Source organism: Acipenser ruthenus, chromosome 17, assembly GCF_902713425.1.
Source record: "Acipenser ruthenus chromosome 17, fAciRut3.2 maternal haplotype, whole genome shotgun sequence".
NCBI classification, from domain to species: domain Eukaryota; kingdom Metazoa; phylum Chordata; class Actinopteri; order Acipenseriformes; family Acipenseridae; genus Acipenser; species Acipenser ruthenus.
The window spans coordinates 30,549,359-30,574,563 of record NC_081205.1 but is presented as its reverse complement, the minus strand read 5'-3'; the positions used below and the strand labels follow the sequence as shown (position 1 = coordinate 30,574,563).

General features: G+C 36.8%; 1 protein-coding gene across 1 annotated transcript; it reads left to right on the top strand.

The window, feature by feature from the left end:
- The first annotated feature begins 635 nt into the window (after nucleotides 1-635).
- LOC117423515 (fatty acid CoA ligase Acsl3) lies at nucleotides 636-25,101 on the top strand. The gene is made up of 15 exons (XM_034039439.3): nucleotides 636-820; nucleotides 6,954-7,383; nucleotides 9,117-9,294; nucleotides 13,455-13,564; nucleotides 14,410-14,548; nucleotides 15,710-15,860; nucleotides 16,486-16,612; nucleotides 16,940-17,011; nucleotides 17,770-17,909; nucleotides 18,068-18,240; nucleotides 18,489-18,563; nucleotides 19,647-19,838; nucleotides 20,624-20,738; nucleotides 21,141-21,298; nucleotides 22,073-25,101. The coding sequence occupies exons 2-15, from the start codon at nucleotides 7,033-7,035 to the stop codon at nucleotides 22,228-22,230; spliced, it is 2,139 nt and encodes a 712-aa protein (XP_033895330.1). The 5' UTR covers nucleotides 636-820; nucleotides 6,954-7,032; the 3' UTR covers nucleotides 22,231-25,101.
- Nucleotides 25,102-25,205: the final 104 nt, after the last annotated feature.

Genomic DNA, 25,205 nt, shown 5'->3' with positions numbered 1-25,205 from the left:
ATATCACATTATTTTTACATACAATTACCCATTTATACAGTTGGGTTTTTACTGGAGCAATATAGGTAAAGTACCTTGCTCAAGGGTACAGCAGCAGTGTCTTCCACCAGGGATTGAACCCACAACCCTCTGGTCAAGAGTCCAAAGCCCTAACCACTACTCCACACTGCTGCCTCTGCACAGGTGGACTTGTGATAAAAGGGATAGCTTATATCTCTAGAAGCATTCCTGTAAAATGAATGTTTTGAAGTGGAGAGGGAAGAATAAATTAAGAAATAAATGTAAACTCTCTATTCTCAATTATGTTATTTTTTTATCTTCCAGTACCCACACTTGTTTGTAGAAAAGAAACAATTAGTATATTGGTATTTTTGTTTGTATAAACCAATGCATAAATGAACGTTAACATCGAATTACTTAGATCTAATGTTAGGCTACTGACACAGAATGCCGACAGTTTATTTATACAGTAAAGTAATGCGCGTATATTTTAATACCATAATGAAACCACTAGCACTGCAGTAAAACGTCGAGTATTAAGCTGCGGCTCATACACTCAACCAACACAGCTTTCCCGAAGGCCGGATGACCGCGAGTAACCCCCATACTTCTTCTCGGTGACATCAGAGCCCCCTCCCCAGTACGCGCCACCTTCTGCCGACCAATGAGATCGCAGTTTAGCTTGACGACGGACTAGTCACTTCCGGCAGACTGCAGGCCGGTGTCAGGAGGCAAACCGTACAATTATATATACAAATTCGATTTTAAACATTGTAGGGTTATATTAATTAGCGAAACGACCCGGGTTAACGTCCAGCAGGTGAGTGAGATTATCACTGTGTTTTAGCGAGTCCGTGTACGGTAGAGGAGTGTGATGCGGCTGTAATCTATATTATATGAATGGATGTGTTAGAATGCGTAGAAAAAGCTTCTCTCATAAGTTGGACATACAAGCACGATAATTCCATGTATTCTACGACAATAACCAATGTCTCTGCGTTTGTCATTGTGCGTGCATGCGTTTTTACTATATATTGTAAAATTAACCACATTAAGTATTAAAGTGGATTTCACAGGACTAGCAAATGATGGTATGTTGTTAAATTGAACGGGTTACACGGAGATTGACTTCGGTTGAACAGCTGTATCAGGCATTTCAAATACTTTAGCTCATAAAATAATTATGTTATGCTTTGCTTTATCACGTTTCCATCCACAGTAAAGGATTCCTGTCAGTGGAATACAGCTTGATTCTGTTTACACAGATCTACTGTCGTACTTTTCATTGATCCAGTGCGTTTCATCGTGTGTACCAGACGTTATCAGTGTACAGAATAACAGTAGGTTTATTTATGGAGCATGGTTTTACAACCAAATAGGCCTTTATAAAGATAATGTAAAGCCAACTACAGCAAGTCGTTTTTCTGTGTATGTAAAACGTTTTATTTATTATTATTTTTCTTTTATTATCTAGTAAATTATGGATAATGGTAAAGTTTTGGTCAAAATAGAAGCAAATTACAGATAGTACTTCAATTTTTCAACCACAGTATTTCTGGGATCGAATTTATTTATTTGTTTATTTTTTAATGTACTGCAGCAATACAATAGTATCATTTTTTCTGCAGCTCGTACCACGTCAATAAAAGTAGGCCCTGTGAGCTGGCAACTTGCTGCTTTTAAACCCCTGTGGTATAGGCCTAATATCTGAGCCACTGTGGCTCCTACATTGAGATTGCATTGCATTGTAGACAGCATGGGTTGCAGTGTCAGCTCTAAACCTAGCTGTACCAAATCCCTTCTCCTTGGGCATCTCCTGTTTTATCAGTGGAGGAAATCAATCTGGGTATTCTCCTTTCCCATGCACCTTACAAGTGTTTGATTTACTGTATTTATGAAGGGTTCCAAAAAGTGAATTGAACAGAGCAGACTTTAGTTTGAACTACTATTCATTCCCCTCCAGTTAGGTTACGTCTTCCTTCTACAAGGGTGTGTTTTTAACCCCTTATTGCGATGTGGACTTGCATGCATGTTGTACGACAGGGGTGGCCAAAGTCGCCCCTTCCACTCCTGGTCTTTGTTCCAGCCCCGTTCTAAAATGTTTAATTGAACCAATTAAACCTCCACCCAGACCCAGAAGTAGTTCATTATCTCAGTTTACCTGTTAAACCTGCAGTGGAATGCCCTCCAGGACCGTGATTGGACACCCCTGTTGTACAGTATTATTAGTGTGGCCGTTTTAGTTTAACTGGCTCTGTACAGTGTACTGTAGGTGAACTCCACTTGTATCAATGTTGGTCTGAACATATGAGAATCATATCAAAAGCAAATATGTTAAAGTAGTATAGAGCTACAAAAGGGCAAACCACCAGATGAAATAGGAGGACAGAGATTGTTCAAAACAATTATAAACCATGAAACTTTGCTTAAACCTCTGGACATATCAAATGGATACAGATCTTTTAACCCTTTTCATATTTCTAGTTGATTGTATAATATGTCAAGCATGTCAAAATATCTGTTGATACATTGCTTTAAACTTAATTAAAAAGACATACAGCACTGACTGGACTTAAATTGCAGCAGCTGCTTTTAAAACTTTGGTGTGTGTGTAATGTTAACAGATGGTCCAAAAATATGTGTGAGTACTGTTGTGTAAAAAAAATGGTTAAAGTGAACAGTTCCAAAAATGTAGAGCAGCGGAAAAAAAAAAAGACGTGCATTAATAAAATGCCCTGAAAACTTGAAGCAGTAAGCTCAACAATTAAGCTAAAAAGGAAGGAAAAGGTTCCTTTTTTTGTGAACTCCAGTAAACCTGCGTTATCTTTCCCCAGTCATATCGTAGAGTGCCTAAATCAGCACATTAATTTACCATAAAAAAAACAATCATGAAAAAGAAAATGTAGAACATAAAGAAGAGCAACCACATATAGTCAACGAAAGACAACACATTATTTAAGTTCTTTGTCGTATTATATATTTAAGGTAAGGCAAGTTTTTTTTTTTTTTTCTGTTAAAAGTGCTCCTGGCTATAATATTCTGCTGCCCAGCTGTACAGATTTTTTTAAATGTATTTGTGGAACTGAGTGTAAAAATGAGATTGAAGAACTGTTAATTTGTAAATATGATTTGCTTGTTGTTGAACGCATTGTCGGCACTGTTTGACTGAGGTCTAATGAAGGCGTGCTGCATGATTGGCTGAACTATACATTCCTAGCTTGTAGATGGGTTGGATGAAGTGAGTACGTCCTTATATCAGTCTTTACTGCACTGACTGTGAGCAGGGGATTGAGAGTTAAGCGGGGTGTGATTAAACAGATCAGACTTTATTGACTGTTGCCATAGCAGCACTGTAATAGCTTTGCGCTGCTTGACTTTCCAAGATTATACTTGATGTAGAGTTCATTTGTCATACTCTGAAGGAACTAAATGATTTTAAACAGGTACGTTTCTTCTGTGTTTGTACTCTTATCAACAGCTTTGCATGAAAATGTTGATGCAATTATGCAGTAAAACCTGACTTTACAGTCACATCAATTTTGACAGAAGCATTAAACAGCTCCCTGTCACAAACAGCTATGATTTCCATTACACGAGAGTAGATGTTAAAACTTCATGCTGATTTGAACTCGGCTCTTGCCAAGATAAGCACCAACTAAGACGTAGCTTTACAGTAAACTAATGTGATCCATATGTATCTCCATCATTTACGTTTCCTTCCATATGATGATGTAGATATCCTTCTGTCTGGTGTTAATGACTGAAGTGTAATGCTGGCTCCAGGGATCAGCTTATTTTGCCTCCCTGGCGCATCAGCACACACAATGGCTGCGATGCTGGCTCCGGGGATCAACCACAGTGCGGCCTCCCCACGTTCCATCCTCAGTGTTTCGTCGACTAGCCCACGACACCTCAAGAGGGCTCGAAGGTGATTCTTGCGTCCCAGCATCACCCCCCTCCGTCCCCCACTCAACTCAGCCCAGCTTACTTACCTGTACATCAGTGTTTCTTTCTTTCTATTGTGCTTGAGATCCCCAGCAAGAATCTTTCCGTCTCAACCACAGCCAGTTGCTGCTCCTCTCTGCTGCTTCAGATAAGTTCTTCACTGTGCGATGCAACTCTTGGCCACTGAATCCGACATCTCTGAGAAACCGGGTTGTAGAGTGTGCCACAAATCCTCGACAACCCACTTCCACTGGGTAAACCCAGACTCTCCATCCTCGCTGTTCCACTTCAGCAGCTAGTTGAGCATACCTGAGTTTCTTCCTCTCATACGCCTCATCTACTGCATCCTCCCATGGCACTGTTAACTCTACCAGGTGAACAAGGCGTGCTGATCCAGACCACAAGACAATATCTGGTCGAAGGTTAGTGGTGGCAATCTCAGGTGGAAAAATAAGCCGTTGACCAACATCTGCCAGCATTTTCCAGTCTCTAGCAGCTTCCAGTTGTCCTAGGCGAGGATTGGTTTGAACACCTTTTCTTGGTGGTTGCTCTCCTGGGCGGAGGAATGTTGTCTTTTGTGTGTAATGTTTTGATGGAACAGGTGGCAACTTATTGGTCATGTTACGCTTATCTTCCAATGCTAAGGCCAAACATCGCAGCACCTGGTCATGGCGCCAAGTAAACCGCACTTGGCTAAATAAATGTTCTGTCCCGTTAGTGGCCACTTCATTTAGGTTTTGCTGTGTGTATATATATATATATATATATATATATATATATATATATATATATATATATATTATATAATTTTTTTTTTTTTTTTTTTTTTGAAAAAACTGTCTACAGGTTACTTAATTGATAGCTACAGTATGAACAATGTATGATTTTTAATTCATGTAAATATATAAAATATTGTGAACTGCAGTGTTGAGAATAAAGTGTAAATCACACAAAAAATGAAATCATAAAAATGAAGTGAGACTTTGCACAATATTTTTTCAAGTATCCATTCTGTTGAATTACTGAAAACTAGAGAGCAATAGACTTAGTGGTACCAATGCTGTATGCCTGATACTATTGTGTGACTTCTGATGGACTACTTTCTATTCTGTGTAATGAAATTAAATGATCAATAATAACGTACTGTTTAGTTAAGAGGTCAATAACAATGACTATAATGGAAGATGTATTAATATCCAACAATAAATCATATCCATTTGTCATTAAAGAACAGTAGCTATGTAAAGCAGTGATATTGGTTATGCACTGTATCACAATACATAAAGTGTAGCTTTTTGATACTGTATGTACATTTGACCTAAAAGGACAACAGTTCATCAATGATCTATGAATTGTTGCACTCCTAATTCAAAGTAAGCCTTGCAACTGCTGAAAAGTGTTAAGTATGTTGTTGGCAAAAAGCTACTGTATGTACACTCATGACTTGTTTATTATCAGGTATTAGGATTAATTGGGTACAAGCTCCACTTTAGAGCCCTGGAGTTTGCAGAGGGATTATTTCTTTTTAAACATCCAGTCTCCAATTCCACCAGTCTAGGACCTCGTAGTTTCCAAGGACTGCCTATTCTCGTCAAATCTAGGAAATGTTCATACTTGATATGCAAAGTATTGAATACATTGAAGGCAAAATTGTATTATATTGGGTTGAATTTAATAATTGAAGTGTTGTCTGCTGCCTGAATTTGAAGAGCATTTGTCAGGGTAATCCAATGTATCTAGAGTAGATGTACAGGAGGTTGCAGTGTATTTAAAGTTTCAGCAAACAGAGCTGTCTGCAAAAACATTTTGAGGGTTGACCTGCTGTAACTTAACCCAAAAAATGTATTTTAGGTTAAGTTTAAGGGCTAAAATGTAGTAATCAAATACATTCCTGTAGCTCTTAAATTAAAGATTAATACAAAATATGTAATAACCAGGAAGATCATTTATCTGTAACTTGAAAATCACTAAATCATAGATAATACCTGATTTGCTTGCCTTTTGGTACTGGAGTAATTGAAAGAGAATGCTGCAGTTCATGTGCTACCAAAACCCAGTCAGTTCACACTTTTTAGATGGCAAGTGGCCATAGAACTTAAAGACAAATGTCTATTACATTAATGCTTTCTCAGTTTTAAAAATATGAGTGGCGGGTGGATGTTACAGCATGCAGTATATGTGTGCTTTTACATATGTGTCAGTGAATCTTTTTAGTGGTGACCCCTTCTATCCAGTGAAAACAGATTACTAGCTGCTCTGGTGATTAGCTTAGTTAAGCAGCATATCCTTCCAAGTAGGAAGAAAACTATTATAGACGTGTCAACTCTCCCGTGTTCACCGGGAGTCTCCCGTATTTTGGACCCTTCTCCCGGACATTTCCCGGGACAGATTTTCTCCCGTATTCTACTGTTAAACCCCCTTATGTCAGCAAACCTTTAATGTCTACAGAATTCATGGCCGCTGTATGATTACTGTAATCCCTGTCTGTACATAGCAGGGTTTAGGACCTAGGGGAGTCCTGTGGAAGGCATGCATTCAGTGCGCCAGGCAAGTTCACATACTTAGCCACACACGTGCACCCCCCCACAAGTACCTTTTACCTAATTTTAAGGATTAGCATTACTCAAAATCTACTGGATAATGGAGACCAAACATTATTTGTTGTGTTTTTGTAAAGTTTGTTTGTGTATTGCTGTTTTTCATAATAATAAAAATAAATAAATAAATAAATGTGTATATATATATATATATATATATATATATATATATATATATATATATATATATATATATATATATATATGTATATATATATAATATATATATATATATATATATATATATATATATATATATATATATATATATATATATATATATTTGAAACTCAATTAAATTCCTAAAGCCTTCTGTCTATCAATATATATATATATATATATATATATATATATATATATATATATATATATATATATAGCTTATTGTTCCTTTTTTCTTATTGTTTACAGGTAAACAACACGTTGCTACACTGCCAATCTGTCTGAACACTGTAGAATCCACTGTGCCTGCTTTTAATCAGTTGCAAGAATGAAGTTAAAGGAAGATCTCAACCCGTTTCTTTTACAAGTCTTGCACTCGATAATATGGGTGTACTCTGCTGTAACTTTTCTGCCGTGGTACTTTCTGTCTGGAGCGAGTCAGAACCTTTCACGGGCCAAGCGAGTTAAAGCGAGACCTGTGAATAGCACCCCCGGGAGCCCCTACCGCTCTGTGAACAGCGTGCACTGCCTTGCCTCAGTGCTGTACCCGGGCTGCGATACCCTGGACAAAGTCTTTGAATTTGCTAAAGACAGATATAAGGAAAGGGACTGTCTGGGAACTCGGGAGCTGATCACTGAGGAAGATGAGATCCAGCCAAATGGGAAGGTTTTCAAAAAGGTAAGTACAGGAATGTCTTCAAAGTAAACCTGCCTGTTTGGATTAAGTCCTCTTGTCAGTGTTGTATGCCACTGCTAATTCATTTGGCTATATGCTTTCTGTGGAAGAAAGGCACATTTTACATGGTGTTTTTGTTTAGTTTGCTACCTGCAAAGCACAATATTTATGTGCTTCAAAACCATCCTAGAAAAATCTAGTGTTGGAAGACGCTGACAAACAGTTAATCCTTTTTAATCCATTTGAATCCCTACCGTTTTTTTTTTAAATGTAATTACCTGTTATGAAATTTGGTGTTGTTTTAGGAATCTGATTTTTATAGTTATTTTGGATTGTTTAGTGCATTCACATGATATCAAAGTCCTATATTTTAGAAACCGCCTACATGAGTGTAGTACAGTTGAAAATGAGCTAGAGGGCACTCAAGTATTGCAATGGGTTTGAACCAATATCAAAATGATTGTGAATTGCTAAAGCAAAAATACAATTTAAAAACCTGTAGTACATTGGTTTGAGCTGGTAGTATACTATAACCTATAATGTACAAGACATAATATTTATGTAAGTGAGCTGGTGTTGTGCATTAAATTACTGTGTGGCCAGACATTGAAGATAATATATATGTTATGGGCAAACCCCGAAACGGATTGCCCAGGCGATTCGTGAATTGACGACCAAAGTCTGAAATTGATCACAAAGATCTTTCATTCCGGGTTTTGCCCGGGCAGATCTAGGAGTGCCCAACAATGCCCGGTCAAAGTCCGAAATTGATCACAAAGATCTTTCATTCCGGGTTTTGCCCGGGCAGATCTAGGAGTGCCCAACAATGCCCGGTCAAAGTCCGGAATGAATCTCAAAGATCTTTCATTCCGGGTTTTGCCCGGGCAGATCTAGGAGTGCCCAACAATGCCCGGTCAAAGTCCGAAATGAATCTCAAAGATCTTTCATTTTATGTTTTCAGGGGACAGAGACAGAGCCACTACTGAAGAGCTTGTTTCACCCGCCTACCTGAGTAGTGTCACTCACTCACTCACTCACTCACTCACTCATCTCATTCATAAAAACTACACCGCAAGTCCGGTTTCAGAAAATAGGCATATATTTATAAATGTATTTTTATTGACGACATGACTATATAAAATATTTAATGAGATATGTAAGACTAATTTATTTTAAACACATTATTAAAATATAGTTATGTATTACGTACTTAGCTTACTCTGTCACTCCGCTTAGTACGCTCTCCAACTGCTGTCAAAGGTGAATCAGCTAATCATTCATTTTCCACCCAGTAACTACATCCATCCTTATTATTATTGGTTGTTATTAATAATACTGTCCTTTTATACACAAGTGTCAATGGGGTTTCTCATGTTAATTGTTCCGAAGTTGTGGGTAATATTGTTCCGAAGTGTGATGCAGGTTTTATATATATCTCGATTCCTATCTGGCTGTTGTCAATGGTACTACGCAAGTGTCAATGGGGTCTCATGTTAATTTTTGTTCCGATGTTCCTTGTTCCAAAGGTCTGCCTGTCACTCAGAACAGGAATGAAAGAACAGAGGAAATGATTTTGAGCTTTGCCAAAAGTCAGCGGGCAATTTGTGAATTTATCACATTTCGGGCTTTGCCCGTAACATATAGTTGTCAGGCTTATGTACAGTATGTGATATATGTATTATGTGGCTCATGAATTCAGTTGTAATTAAAACATCTTATTTGTATTCTCCTTGCAGGTAATCCTTGGCAGGTATAACTGGCTGACGTATGAGGAGACCTACCTTGCTGCTGCCCACTTTGGGAGTGGTCTGGCAGCGCTGGGGCAAAAGCCAAAGTCTAATATTGCCATCTTTTGTGAGACAAGAGCCGAGTGGATCATTACTGCACAGGCCTGTTTCATGTACAACTTCCCTCGTAAGTAAATCCATCACTTTGACCGATTTCATAAATGCTTTCTAACAAAACAGCGTTGCTAAAAACGGATTTCAGAAAGATAGGGTAACAGGTGTTTAAATTTTATTTTATTTTATTATTATTTTTTTTTTTAAAGTTGTGTTTATTTATTTGTTGATTTATTTACTTATTGTTCTGCTTTCTTAAACAAGGTTTCACAGTTTGTTCCCCCCCCCCCCCCCCCGGGAGGCTAGTCTAGTACATACCCTGTTAGGTGATTTGCTTTTGTTCACTTTTTAATGAACTTATGCAACACTTTATCTCTGGGTGGTAGCTGGATTAAATATGTACCAATTAAAGCCATGTTGCTGTAACAAACACCAAATTTGACCTTTGATTCCTCTGTATAGCCTTATTTAGAGTTTATGTTAAGGGCAGGATTATTGTTACTTTGGCGTTTGGTTTTGAATCCCTTATTTAATTGTCAGGCTCTGCTTCTAAAAGTGAGCAGTTAATTGAAAAATTCATTCAGAATATATATCAGTCAACTCTTCTGGAATGTGAAACAGTGCAACAGAGGGATGTTATGTAAGTGTTCTGCTTTCCCTTTTTTCCTGACACAAATTCAAAAAAACTTTTTTTTTTTTATTGAGACGTGCTTGATTCTGCTTTCTGACACAATGTTTGGTGTCCTTAAGCCCTGTGTAAACATACAAACGAACTTGGCTGACTTGTGAAGAAACAGATTTCTTATGTCAACATCAGATGTTCACGTTGCCCATCACATGAGACAGGAAATCTTGTTAGCAAAACATGGTCCTTAGCCTGGTTTATTGGCTTTCCCTCCTCTAATTGGACAGACATTGAATCGAACCTCATTTGAGTTTTTTTTTTTACCTTTGTCAACGTTCAGCTCATTTACCCCTGTATTTGTTGAACAAAAAAAAGATGCAAAAAAGGATTAAATCAATCTAAGTATTTTTTCAGCTTTTTAAATATCTGACAATAAAATGTCAATTGATACTAAAGATGCAAAGTTTAAATTCACCATACAGCTCATATTGTAGCAACAGTTTCTGAGTAATTAAATACAGCTGTTGAAATAGCCAGTTCAGATTATCGGAAATGACTCTGAAGAATGATTAAAGCAGTGGTTGAAAGCAAGGTGAAAGACTCAAGAACTCCAGCTGTCATTCCATTGTCTGCAGACCTTTGAAACTACTGCAAGCTCTACGACGTTTGACAAACTGCCAAAATGACTGCGTCTCCAGCCCCAGCTCAGACAGATACTCCAAACAGACCTGTAATCTTTAAGTTTATTCTCACAGGAGGCCTGCCATGAGCTCGCACACGTATTCCAGGCAGCCATGCCTGAGAAAGTGTTGGGTGTCTCAGCCTGGACTGATGACTCGCAGGTCAGGGCTGGCGTTAAGGGTTTGCAGCTGCCTTCACTCGCTGCTCTCCCTGCTTTCTTCATGACGTCAATGTATTAACTTGAAAACTGCAGTACTACTGTACTCTCTGGGCAAAGCTGAAGGGAATTCCATTTCTTTAGCATCTTTAGCTCTCCTATAGCCTGTCCTCCAGTTTTTATTGAAATTGTCTGTAAAACTGAACAGTGACTACTGTAATGTCTTTATAGCCTCAGGGTTTTGTTTTTTTTTTTCATGCCAAATTGACTTGTAGTGTTCATACATGACAGTCTGTGTTAAAGAGTAAGTAGCGGGGTTCCAACATATATAGCATTATACATCCTCTCGTGTTGCTACAAATGTTAAAATAACGTCCCTGTATCATTTTTCTTTTCTTTTCATTGTTAACATCCTGACAACGTTTTACAGTTAGAACTTTATACTCTGTTTCAAAGCTCTTTTCAAAATGGCAGCTCTAGTGCACTGGTGTTTGAGATCTGTCTTTTAAATCACTGCAGGAAGAGCAATTAAAAAAAAATAAATATATATATATATATATATATATATATATATATATATATATATATATATATATAATGCTGTGTTGTCTGTTTGACTATGGGCAATAATCCTGACACTATCATCAGTGCACTAGAGGGGCCATTTTGAAAAGAGCTTTGAAAGAGTTTAGTTATAAGAATAAAAAGTCAGATGTTAAGAATGAAAAGAGAAATTACAGGTACAGTATTTAAACAATTGTAGCAACATGTGGGGACGTATAACGCTATATTTTTCATAAGTCCTAGTAAAAGAAAAAGCTCAGCACACACTTTGCAGCATGACGAAAAGTAAAGCATTCCCATATAGTGAAGAGAAAATCTACATTTTTCATGGGTACATCATAAATGTAAGTCATTTGAGTGTTTCATTTTGAAAACAAAAAGGGGGAACAGGATATGCAAATGAATCCATGATTCAAGTCCCGGTTGCTTAAGGGGAAGTATTGTTTATGATACAGGGGTCATTGGAATGAGCTGGGAGAGCTCGTGGGAACTAGTGCAGACTCCTTCCCTCTACTCGGCTCCCACCAAATGAAAAGCAGCAATGTGCTGGGCCATGTGCACCAAAACAATATGACACTGAGGCACACTGAGTTTTATGGCTAGTACTGACTATTGTACATTATAAATGGAATAAATGAAACTTGCTGGATTAACTGAATACCTATATTTATCCACACTATATTCACAAATACATTTGTTTCCCTGTAGTTATTTGCCAGTACACAAGGCGATGAAGTATACACGTAATGTACTGCTCAGGCAACAAGAATACACATTGTATTGCTCAGTATTCTTTGTAAGGCACCAGGTTTTGGGGCAAGATTTGGTTATATTTTTTTGTATTTGGTTTACATTTCTCCATAGAGGGCTGCAGTGTGTGAAGCACAAGGAAGACAAGTAAAGCGGCCATCTGTTTTTATTATAATGCCATAATACAGTAGTCATAGGTTATGAGCCCTGGAGATGCACAACACGAGTAAGCCACTAAGGACACAGAGTCCTTTAGTTTTAACAGAGTGACTTATTTTATTATGGAAGGGTTGTTTTTTGTTTTGTTTTTTTGTTTTTTTGTTTTTAAATATAATCAACATGAGCACATTTCATTCTTAAAAAAAAAAAAATACAGTTCAATTAAGATATTCATATAGTGTGACAAATACACAGTTCCCAAACTAATCAGACAGCATGCCACAATGGTTGCTACTATAAATGCATCTGAAGACTTTATGTTTGGCTACTGCTTGCCAGTTATTAGTACTCTAATTGATCACTTTTAGTCGTATTTCCACTCTTTCCCCTGAACCTAGAACTCGGCTCCAGTGTGCTGTTTCCTGTAACTTGAATTGAAGGACTGCAGATGGCTTGTGGGTCTTCCCCAGCTGAGCAGTTTGTTGCTGTGCTGTTATCTGCCAGCTGTGATGTGTCGTGGACTGCATGACGTACCCAGCTTTGCTCTGAGACAGTCCCGCAGAGTGCAGCTGAAATGTGGGATTTCTAGTTACGTGCAACACGAGATGAGCTATTAATTATGCCAAATGCATGATCATCAAAAAAACTTAACTAGAAATATTCATCTTGCTATCAGTAATTGAAAGTGTGCCACGTTCAAAGTTTTAAACATGTGCTTAATAACAGGATCATTTTATATAAAGGGGAAGCTTGAGTAAGTTAAAATGAAGAATGTTTTTTTCTTTAAAAAACTATGACCTTTGTTAGGGCATGTCAGTTAGTTAGACAATTACTATTATTACTATTCTATTTCTTAGCAGACGCCCTTATCCAGGGCGACTTACAATTGTTACAAGATACCACATTATTTTTACATACAATTACCCATTTATATAATTGGATTTTTACTGGAGCAATATAGGTAAAGTACCTTGCTCAAGGGTACAGCAACAGTGTCCCCCACCGGGGATTGAACCCACGACCCTCCGGTCAAGAGTCCAGAGCCCTAACCACTACTCCACACTGGTGCCCAATTAATGAGGCCTCAATGTAGTCCCTATTTGCTGACCTGTTTTAAACAAGACACATTACCGTGGTGCTCTTTGCTGTGCAGTGTGGAAGTGTTTGGTTGGCCTGAGTAGTATGCAATTAAAAAGTTTTCTGTGCACTTTACTGTATTCTAGCAAGATAACAGAAAACGATCTTCAAATGACTGTTGGGTTTTGATTCTTATGGACTTTTTGTTTTCGATTTCCAGTTGTTACCCTGTATTCAACTCTGGGAGGACAAGCTATTGCACATGGTTTAAATGAAACTGAGGTCACCCACATAATCACCAGCAAAGATCTCCTTCAAAGCAGACTGAAGGTAAACAAAGTCACTGGTCAGAAAGTAAATACAATTTTAATTTGATTGTATAAAATTCTTCTAATGGAAACTCTGTGCACACTGCTAAGAAATTTGGCAACTCTTGGTTTTGTTGTAAATTGTAGTAGATTCACTAAAGAAGTATGTGAAATGGTCTCTCTGAGACTTAGCCAAGTCCTGGTAAGTAAGGCTTATGTAAAGCCAGAACTGCATTGTGCCTCAGCCAGCTGCTTAACCTAATCTCAAAGCACATTCCTTTACAGACTTCTGCTTGAAAAGTTCAAGTAAATCTTGTCCCCTTTACATAGGGGACAGAATTCAAGTAAAATGTTAATAGTGTTTGCTTCTTAATAGAGAATTCCCACACAAATATCATCCAAGTCTAAATCTCGTATCCCAAGGATTGTGCTGTTTTCTTCTGGTCTGCTTAGGGCTTTTACTAGTGAGCTAATGCATGTTTTAATTGGACTAATCTTACGAGTATTCATTTAAGCAAGATAATTTTTTTTTTTTTTTTTTTTTTTCAGACTGGTTTACTGTATATATTCTGTTGTTGCAGAACATTGAGCTAATTCCTGTTAAGAGGTCCGAACAGGACTCATCGTATTCATTTTCAATAACAAACATGCAGTAAACTCACAAAAGCTTTCTTTTAACCAAAATAAATAAATAACTAAACTGAATAATGAACCTGTTCTGTATCCCTGCTGCTTTCCACCCCAAACTTGGCCTCAGGTAGCTTGATGATTCAGTTGTATGGGAATGGTATAAAATGTTCAATTATTTAAATGTATTTCATACATTTAACAAATAGGAACAATAATTTTTTTAACTTATATTTCTAGGCAATCCTGCTCCAGGTTCCAAGGTTACAGCACATCATAATTGTTGATGATAAGCTGACTGCATGGGCAGATTTTCCAAGAGGCATAGTGGTTCACAGTATGGCAACGGTACAAGCACTCGGAGCCAAAACACAAAACAGTAAGGACAGTTTTTGGCTTTATCATCTTAAAAACCCCTCTATGCAAAAAACAAAGCAAAAAAAACAATTGTTTTGAAAAAAGGCATTTTAATTATTTGTTGTATGTACTCACACATTCATAGTTTCTTATTTTCAATACAAAGAAAAAGCATTCGCAAATGATGTAGTTTTAAAATGATGGTTGGACCAGGGGTTCTATTTCTGCATGCTTTAATTAATCCTACTGGATTTCTTTGTTTGAATTTCCTTGGGCTGTTCGTTTCGGCAATCTGTAGGTCATGTGAATGATCAAGAGGCGGGAGGAGCCCCTGCACATCTGTGGAGTATTACAAGTGAAAGGGAAGAGCTAAACAGCACTTTTCCAGCTGATTTAGCTTGGCACTGCTGTTTAAGAAGGGAGAGGTTATTGGGCTCTTGGAAACAGCTTGAGTGGGTGGTATGAAAGATGTTTACAAATATTGCAGTAAAGATTCACACGACTTGTGCCCCCGTAGCGCTATAAAGTTACTTTGAAACGGAACTGCAGTTTGCTTATTCATGGCATAAGCTAGCATCCTTTTTTTTCGGAGGTAGAAATGATCAGTGAAGGCAAGTACACTTGGTAGCTTTTAAAGGTATTTATGCTGTGATTTTTTTTTTTTTTTTTCCCTTTATGTCTTTTTTTCCCTTTATGTCTCCACAGAGAATTGCTGGCATTTCTATAATTTCAGGTTCATCTGGTGACCACGATCGATACTATATATATTTAGTTAATATTACTTCGCGGAGGCAGTACATGATATTTGTGGTATACAGCCAGAAGCACAAGACTAGCTCCAGATACTGACCTCCTTTGTGAACGTGTACTTGACTTGTGTACACCTCAGGTCTATCTATCTGTTACAGTATAATCCACATTCATTGTTGCATCTGATTTGGGTTTTCCTGGATGCTGTCAACACTTATACAATATGACTACCCCAGGGGTGGTGATGTCCAGTTAGGGGCTGCCTCATGGTTTTGTCTTAGATGTGTATTTGCACTAAATATACGTGCATATATGTGTTATCATAGTCGCTTGTACAGTAACTGAAAATAGCATGTACATGTCCAAGAGCATAGCTTAGAATATAAGGAATTCAATCTTTTTCCAAGTTCTGTTTTTCTTTATTTGATTATAGTGTCCAAGCCTCCCAACCAGCCTGTACCTTCAGATATTGCAGTCATCATGTACACTAGTGGATCCACAGGGATACCAAAGGGAGTGATGATTTCTCACAGCAATCTCATTGCTTGCATAACCGGGATGGCTGAAAGGATTCCTAACCTTGGGTATGGATTACTGTGGTTATATCCTCTTTAATTAACTAATGAAAGTTAATTAAAACTGAGTATTCCTAAGGAAGTAGAGGGGGGGATATACAGTATGTTCCCTCACATACAGTATAACAAAACCGAAACTTTTAAATATATTGGTATAACACAGCCCAGCCAAGTGAAACACAACTCCATTACAGTCATCATGAGATGGAGAAAGTCTTTTTGTTTTTGTTTTTTCAATCAAAGAAATGCTTAAATAACCTTGACAATAGACACATTAAACAGTAATAAAAAATACAGCTGTAAGTTAATGCAAAACAGCATTTGAGTAAATGAAGCATTAACAGTGAAGAACATCAAAGTTTTGTTTCTAGCTAGTAGCCTGTTCAAATAACCAAGCAAAACATTGCTCTATGCCTGTATTTAGAGTAATTGAGTGTTGCTATATTTCACTTTCAAAGCACACCATTGTCCATTCCTCCTGTATTCAAACTATATATCCAGAATTTGCATCTACTGGAAAGTGCAAATGTTTTTGTTTTTTTCTTGATCCACCATTCTAAACACTTTGCTTGGTGTGAAGCAATTTGAAGTTGCCTTACTGCCCTGTATAACAGTTTCTTTTGTGTTTTAATAGCAGGGAGCATGACACTTACATTGGATACCTGCCACTGGCCCACGTGCTAGAGCTGAGTGCTGAGCTGGTCTGTGTATCTCACGGATGTCGTATTGGCTATTCATCACCACAGACTTTAGCAGATCAGGTTTGTTAGACATGTATAAACTTAACATTAGAGAATGCTGCCTTTTTATCTTGCATTTCCATTGACTGATTATCAAGAAGCTATTTAAATAAACACCAAATAAAATATGTTGAACCAAAACCCATACTACTTTAAAAAAAAAAAAAAAATTATGTAGTACTTTTAAATAAGGTTTGTGTTTTGTTGCAGAATCTTGCTCAGATATTTGGGTGATGTTGCAGTGCTGTGAAGGCACATTATGTTTTCTCTGGTCTAATAAAAACACAATAATTATCTACAGTAATTAGCTTGCGTATTTTATTTAAGAAATTGTTTCCTGATTTTTAGTCAACCAAAATCAAGAAAGGAAGCAAAGGAGATACAAGCGTGTTGAAGCCCACCCTGATGGCAGCTGTTCCGGTAAGCATGCTTTGTTTTTGCCCCCTCAAGACTCAATGTGAATTGTAATTTTTATATTGTGTAATACTATATGTAGTTATTGTTTTACAATCAATTATTTAATGAGTCACCTTCCTCTCATAGTGGGAATGCAAATGTATTATTCTTACGAATCGCTTTCAATTCCCTAATGTCCATTTTCTCCACATTTTTGTAATTGGTTAGGAGATCACAGATATCGTTTTTGCATGAGAAGGACGGCTGTGGCTTTGTAAATACTTGCTTGTTGCATTCTATCTTACCAAGATAATCATGTCCCTTGGTTTGATATTTTGTTTATGTAATGTAAGTAAATCAAGTTGTAATTGTAGGTTTGGAATTTTACAAGGGAATCTAAAAAGGTGCAGTGATTGCTTTTTGTTTTGTTTTTTTTCTTATAATGAACACATGTTCCCTTAAGAGTATTTAATGAGTTAGACAGAGGCATTGCTTGGGGAAATAGCCTGTAGCATGGTCAAAAACAACAACCACATATAGCAGCTATGTTAGCCATGCTGGAATATGAGTTAAAAATGCAATACAATGAAATGAACTGGTGTCACCATTCTGTGGCCCCAGAGTTGCACAGCATAGATACAAGAAGAGTAAAAGCAAAAAATAAGTGATTGAGTCCTTCTTATGCATCATAATAAATAGCAGGATGGTCAGCTAAAAACTCAATAACATTATGGTATAATGTGAACACACACAAAAAATAATAATACCATTTTGTCACCTAGGAAATTATGGATCGCATCTACAAGAACGTTATGACAAAAGTGGAAGAGATGAACAGGGTACAGAGAACACTCTTTGTTCTAGCTTACAATTACAAAATGGAGCAGATTTCCAAAGGCTACAGTACCCCACTGTGTGACAGGTATGCAGAATATCTCGACAATATTTTTTACAGTAGATGAATTGTTTCAAAACAGAAAGCCAAGAGTGTCCTAAAAAAAGAAGTGAATCTAAGCAAACCTGTAAAAGACAGTAAATAACTAACAAAATCTATCTATTTATTTTTTGTTTTGTTTCAAGTTTTGTTTTCCGAAAGGTGAGATCTTTACTTGGTGGAAAGACCCGTGTGCTTTTGTCTGGTGGGGCCCCTCTGTCAGCAGCTACCCAGCGATTCATGAATGTCTGCTTTTGCTGCCCAGTAGGGCAAGGATATGGGCTCACAGAGACTTGCGGAGCAGGAACAATTAGTGAAAGTGAGTCTTTTATGTTCCATTAAGGACACTCTCATTATTCAGCCCAAGGGATGATATGTTCTTTATTGTTTTACTGATGTTAATAAAGCACAATTTGGAGTGCTAATGTTCTGAAGGTCATAACATAAAGTAGAAGTAATGTGGCAATGAGATGAAATATCGAATATTATTATAAAGTTTGAAAGAAGTCTAGTGCAGTGTACGACAAACCATTCAGTTGATTTATTTATTTTTTCTATTGATTTCAGTGTCTGACTACAGTACCGGCCGTGTAGGAGCTCCCTTGGTGTGCTGTGAGATCAAACTGAAGAACTGGGAAGAAGGTAAGAACACACCAGCAGATTTCTGTAGTCTGCAGGGATCCCTGAGCAAAACTGGTGCTTTAGTAAATCTAGAAACATGCATGTGACATGTGCATGAGCTTTTTAAATAAATGGCTCCTCCTTTTCTAGGTGAAAACCAATAAAACATTTTTTTACAAGTTTCCACTGTAAGGAAATGTAATTGCTTTGACAAAACAGACATTTTAGGAGACTTTTCAGTGACAACTGAAAACTGATATTTGGCTTATGCATGAAAAAAAAATCCAGCAGCAGATTTGATGAGAAACTTGGGGCCTAAATCCCTAAAATGTTGCTCTAGAAACTCCTGTGTATATGGTATGAACACGGTAGCATTACTGCAGTGCCTCAGTCTATTCATTTCTCTGAAGGACTCCTAATAATCAGCAGCTCAAAACAGCTGTCATTTATCAAGTCTTTATCAGCACTTTGTATTAATCTGCTTGGGCTTTAAAATAGTACAGAGAGGGATCCTTTGTGTGTGTGTGTGTGTGTGTGTGTGTGTGTGTGTGTTATATATAAATGTCCTAGTTTTTGCAACTTCATTAGCTTGTTACAGTTCACAGAGCTATGCTGTTTAGGTTAAGGGATTAAAGGATATATTTTATGATAAAGAAAAATCATGAAATACATTATTTAAAAGTACAAGCACAAGATAAATCTAATAACCTTTTTGTAAACATTACTATAAAGGCAGGACTACGTCTATTAATAGTATTGGCTTTAAGACTACATAGACGAATCATGTGCTTCTAAAAGGTACAGTATATATTTATATTCAGGTTTTTTTTATAAATTGTTTGAAATGAGAAACTAGTGATTTAAAGATGCACTGAAACCTCCACCCTCTGTAAATAAAGCTGGATAAAGCATGCTTTATAAATGCAATGTAAAATAAAACTGTTCTGTTGTAGCTGTTTCAATTAATCTTGGGGCTTTTGTTGTTTCTAATTGAACGTAATATGAAAATGATTATGTTATCGCTTATTACAGTAAAATATGCTTCACATCAAGGAAATCAAGCAAATAGCATTAAGATTATTAAAAAATAAATTCTACTTCTAGGTGGCTATTACTGCACAAACAAACCTAACCCTAGGGGGGAGATTCTAATTGGTGGTCCAAATGTCGCCATGGGATACTACAAAAACGAAGTGAGAAACAAAGAAGATTTCTTTGTGGATGAAAATGGCCAAAGATGGTTTTGCACAGGGGACATTGGAGAGTTTCACCCAGATGGATGCCTTAAAATTGTTGGTGAGTACAAGACTTCAAAAACGAGGCTAACATGTTTTACTGGTATAATTACTGGCATTGCGCACTGTCTTTGGAAAATAATGAGCATGGGCAGAAGCTAATTGTGCCACACTGTTTTAGAGTGACTGTCCAATAATCTACGAGTTTGGATGTCGTAATGTGCATACTGGTTCTTTTGTAGGGAAAATGTACAGCTTACACATCATTAAATGTTAAAGGCCCTCCTTTCTCTTACTGTAAATATGTGGGTCTGTTACCAAACTTCACTGGACTGACCAGTTGTATGATAACTATTTTAATTATATTTAAGCTTCGTTAGGATGTCCAGTCAGGTGTTCCCCTCTGGAGAAACTGCTCTGTAATATGTGATTGCAAGTATGTTAGACTTATTTATTTGTAATAGGCCTTGGGACAAACAGTGATACAATACAAATATCAGGCTTTGGTCTGAGGTGTATGTTTGCATCAATCCCTGTATGTCCAACTGTTAAGTACTTTGTTTTGGTAAGGGATAGTTTTTGTGGTAATCAGGATTTGGGATTTTAATTGGAAAACATTAATCCCAATTTTCAAGGAATGTAACCTGTCCAGTGACTGTAGAGTGGTACAGTAAATAGACACATTACGTTTGTTTCTTATGAAAAAAGGTTGCTTTATACCAACCAGATTTCAGTGAAAGTGAGTCAAAGGAGCAGGTAGGCTTAGTTAGAAACTGAAGTTACAGTTAATTGTTCCATGAATGTGTGTTCATTTCTCTACTATCTTTCTTCCTATTCTTTTTATAGACCGTAAGAAAGATCTGGTAAAACTTCAAGTTGGAGAATATGTGTCGCTAGGAAAGGTTGAAGCGGTTTTGAAAAACTGTTCATTAATAGACAACATCTGCGCATACGCAAACAGGTAGGTAACCAGTAAATACCAGCACATTAAACAAATATAGTTCAACAAACCAACTCACATGTTTCAAATGTGTGTCTCTCAAGCATTGAAACACATAAAGCAATATGTTAGAATTATTGGCAGTACATTCTTTTTTATATTTTATATAATAATAGTCATTTAGCAGACATTTTTATCCAGAGTGACTTACAGAGACTAGGAGGTGAACTATGCATCAACAACTGCTGCAGAGTCACTTACAATAGGATAATTTGAACCACTTCCTACATTGAAGTGTAAACAGGTGACTTGATTTACAGAATTAATTTTTTACTCCAGCAAATCTTTATGAACTCAACAAAACTACACATCTTGTCATTTTGATGCATTGCTGAATAAAGTGTCTTTTGTGTTGTGTTGCAGCGATCAGTCTTACGTGATTGGCTTCATCGTACCCAATCAGAAGCAACTTCTGGCCCTTGCGGAACTCAAGAAGATCCGTGGAACCTGGGAGGAGATCTGCAACAACTCTGAGATGGAGAAGGAGGTGATAAGGGTGGTGGAAGAAGCTGCTATTGGAGGTAAATAATAAACCCTGCATTATAGCTGTTAAAAGCTGGTCATATTTATCATCTGATCTCAACACTGGGGGCCCTATTTTGAAATGAGCAAATGCAACTGTGAAAAAAAAAACTAAAACATTTCAGACTAGCAAGGCACATCTGGGTTGCAGTAAGGAGCAGTTGAAAGTAGTTTTGTTGATCTAGAAATAAAAAAAAAATTGTTGCAGTAACTTTTTTCAACATGTTGACCCCTCTTTCTGGGAATGCTTTATTTCTTGTAAAAACCCCAGAATCAGTAAAGATATATGGAAAAGAAAGCAAAGACCATTTGATTCCATTGACCCAGGTCAGTTTCGCACGCCACTTTAAACAACTACAGATGCTTCCTGACAGTGGGGATGTCTTTAAACGTTTTGAATTGCATGAAACCTGGGAAGCTGTAATTGATTCTGAATTTATTTTTGGAAATGCATTTCATATCAGATACCTACAACTACTGCACAAAGCACATTTACACAAAAGCAGTGGGTTAATACAGCATATATATTTGTCACCCAAGTATAGCAATATGGTTTTAAAAAGTTTTTTTTGCTTGTTATTTTTGGTGTGTTTTTTTTTTTCCCCTCCCATGCCTGTTCTGAAGCGAATGGAAATATGTTTGTGTGTCTGCAGAATTTGACTTGCAGTATAAGCTTTTGGGATATATCTTTCCCATCCCCCCTGGACCATTATATATGCATTCAATAAATAAGAAAAGCAGTGATAATTCTAATGTACCTGTATGTTTTACAGGCAAATTGGAGAAGTTTGAAACTCCATTGAAAGTCCGTCTGAGTGCAGAGCCTTGGACCCCAGAGACCGGTCTGGTCACAGACGCTTTCAAGCTGAAAAGGAAGGCACTCAAGACTCACTACCAGGACGACATTGAGAGAATGTATGGAGGAAAATAAACCGTTCTGCGACACAGTCAGACCCTGCTATGACAAGCTCCAGTCCAACAGGAAATACTTGAATCGCATTCTACACTTGAGACCAAAAAAAAAAAATGGGGGCAATGGTTATCCCTCACCAGTGGTTATCCCTCACCTTTGTAACGCAGGATTTCTGTCTTTCTGTGTGGATGTATTTGCAGTCTTATGTTGGTTGGGCAGGTTCAAGGCAAAATTTTATGAAAAGCATTCAAAAGAAATTATCATGACTTGTTACAAGATTTATTTTTAAAAGGAGACACACTTCTGCGAAAACTCAGCCACGTGATTTTCTCCTGAGCCTTCGAGTTTGACGTAACACAAAATGTGAAATTGGATTGTATGTAAAATATGGTGCAATTTGTGGTCTTCGAGTTATGATATGTGCAGGGATAAATGATAAATTAGGTGAGAAGATCAGTATTTAAGCCATGAGAGATCATTGAATGCAAATGTTTATAATTTTAGAAATTACTAAATGTTTGTAGCTAATGATGAGATTTGTGTTTTTGTCAGTTTCTTTTACTTTTATGGAAGATAATATTTTAAACCCTTATTCACAATGTATTATGTGCCTGACGCAAAATGTTATCTTGTGATTTTTGTCTACAAAAATAGGTTTTAGCTGGATTGGGTTTTGTTCTATTTTGGTTTGAAAAGTAAGAATGAATGAGTAAACATTGCAATATTGCAAAAAAACAACAAGAAAAGCAACAGTAGTTAAATTGGTTGAAATTCGCTTCAAATCTAAATAACAAATCTAATTCTTACCATAAAATATACCGTATTTAGGATTTTCTTCAGTGAATAGGTCAGTAATGGAATTACATTTACCAGTGTCTAATAACCAGACAGAGAAGTGTCCTGTTTTAAATGGCTTTATTTCAATATGCAGTTAAAGATATGGAGATTCAACAGTTGGATTGATCGAAGGTGCGTTGCTTTTCACCGGCATATGCATGCATTTTTGAGCCACCCGCTATAATTGCATAAAGTGACATCATCTAGTCTGGGCAATAGAATAAATGTGCCTGCAGGTCAGGAATTATTTAGAAAAGCCTTTGTAAATAACCTATATAATAAAGTTAGCTGACTTTTTAAACTCTTTACTTTTAGATTATTGCTACCATTATTAACCTAATTTCTTGAGATACGTTTTGAATTTGTATTTTATTTTATGTGTATTACAGATTTGTTGCATTAAATAGGAATTCATCCCAAATCGCTCTTGATGACCTTGTAACATAAGGGAATGAAGGCACCTAGTATAGATCAGAAGTGTTAGTTACTCAAACCTTTTTTGCAAACGTTATTTCCAGATTTTCTTTGTAGTACGACAGCTTTTACTTACAAAAGTAAGTTTTGCTTATATTAACTTTTTACCCTATACACGAGACCTAACAAACAATGTAAGTCGAGCATGTAATACACACCATTTCTTATTTCAATACTAAAATGGATACACAGGTTTTCCCACAGTGCATGAATGTTTACTCGGCAGGTTTTTGGAAAATGTGCAAAATGATACACTAGACACTTGCAGTTTTTAAACATTATTTATTGCAACTGTTTACATGCATTGTAATAAAAAATCATTTGTACATTTGGTGACAGGTGAAACTTTGTGTCGCATGCGTTTAAAAAATGAGTTCCTTGTTAGAAACTGGAAAGTGTTTTTTGCTTTTTTTTTTTTTTCTTGGGGGTTGAACAAATGTTCTGTGGTGTAACTGAGTTTGTTATTCCATACAAGTTGATCGGGGATATTCCCATAATATGAAGTTCCATGGAGAAATTATTTCAACCAAGTTTATCTCGTTTCCTGTCACAGTTGTTGTATGGCTTGAAACAATCTTGGCAACTAAAAGAAACCAATAGCACTGCAGTCATTTCCAAAAAGCAATCCGTGCATCTTCCCAAAAGAAAACACTGCAATGTGTTTGTATTACTGCAGAGTGCTAATTGCTCTTTTGGTTGCCTGTTTAAATGGTTTTAAATAAATGGTTCATAGGATAACAAAGTGTGTATTAAAGAATTTGTAAGTAGGCTGGTGAAATGAAAGTAAGTGTTGTGTAAACATTTCCATGTAGTAATGTGCATACTAGTTCTTTGTAGGGAAAATGTACAGCTTACACATCATGAAATGTTAAAGGCCCTCCTTTCTCTTACTGTAAATATATGGGTCTGTTACCAAACTTCACTGGACTGGCCAGTTGTATAATAACTATTTTAATTATATTTAAGCTTTGTTAGGATGACCAGTCAGGTGTTCCCCTCTGGAAAAACTGCTCTGTAATATGTGATTGCAAGTATATTAGACTTATTTATTTGTAATAGGCCTTGGGACAAACAGTGATACAATAAAAATATCAGGCTTTGGTCTGAGGTGTATGTTTGCATCAATCCCTGTATGTCCAACTGTTAAGTACTTTGTTTTGGTAAGGGATAGTTTTTGTGGTAATCAGGATTTTGGATTTTAATTGGAAAATCCAACATTAATCCCAATTTTCATAGGCTGCTTAGTGTGGCTTTTCAGCTTCCATTACTTGTTGAAGCCTTTATTCATGTGATGCAATTTGGCCCCATTCACAAAGCTTTCACTTGTGGGTTATTAGATGAAGTCTCTTTTAAAGCTTTGCTACACAGCCAAACAAATTCATTAACATCCACATTTAATCCATCAAAAAATGTAATACTCTTAAAAGGAGTAATAACCACATTTTACAATACATTTTCTTCCCTTTTAGCTTTAGAATCATAATCACATAACCCCTTCTCATTGTGCAGTATTTGCTATAATGTATTATGTTTTAGTTCAAGCAACACACTGTAGCAAAATAAAATCTACATAACGTCTTTCTGATATGATATTGCTTCCTATGTTAAAGGTCAATTTCCATGGTCTGGCCAAAGGTGGGTTTCTCTGGTAGAGCGGTCAGACAGGATGTCAAAGTGTTCCA

Bases quoted from the DNA above. Each gene is read 5' to 3' on its own strand.
- LOC117423515 (XM_034039439.3), top strand. From the start codon at position 7,033: ATGAAGTTAAAGGAAGATCTCAACCCGTTTCTTTTACAAGTCTTGCAC. The intron at 19,839-20,623 runs GTGAGTACAAGA...TTCTTTTTATAG, and splicing joins TGGATGCCTTAAAATTGTTG to ACCGTAAGAAAGATCTGGTA. The intron at 21,299-22,072 runs GTAAATAATAAA...TATGTTTTACAG, and splicing joins GGAAGAAGCTGCTATTGGAG to GCAAATTGGAGAAGTTTGAA.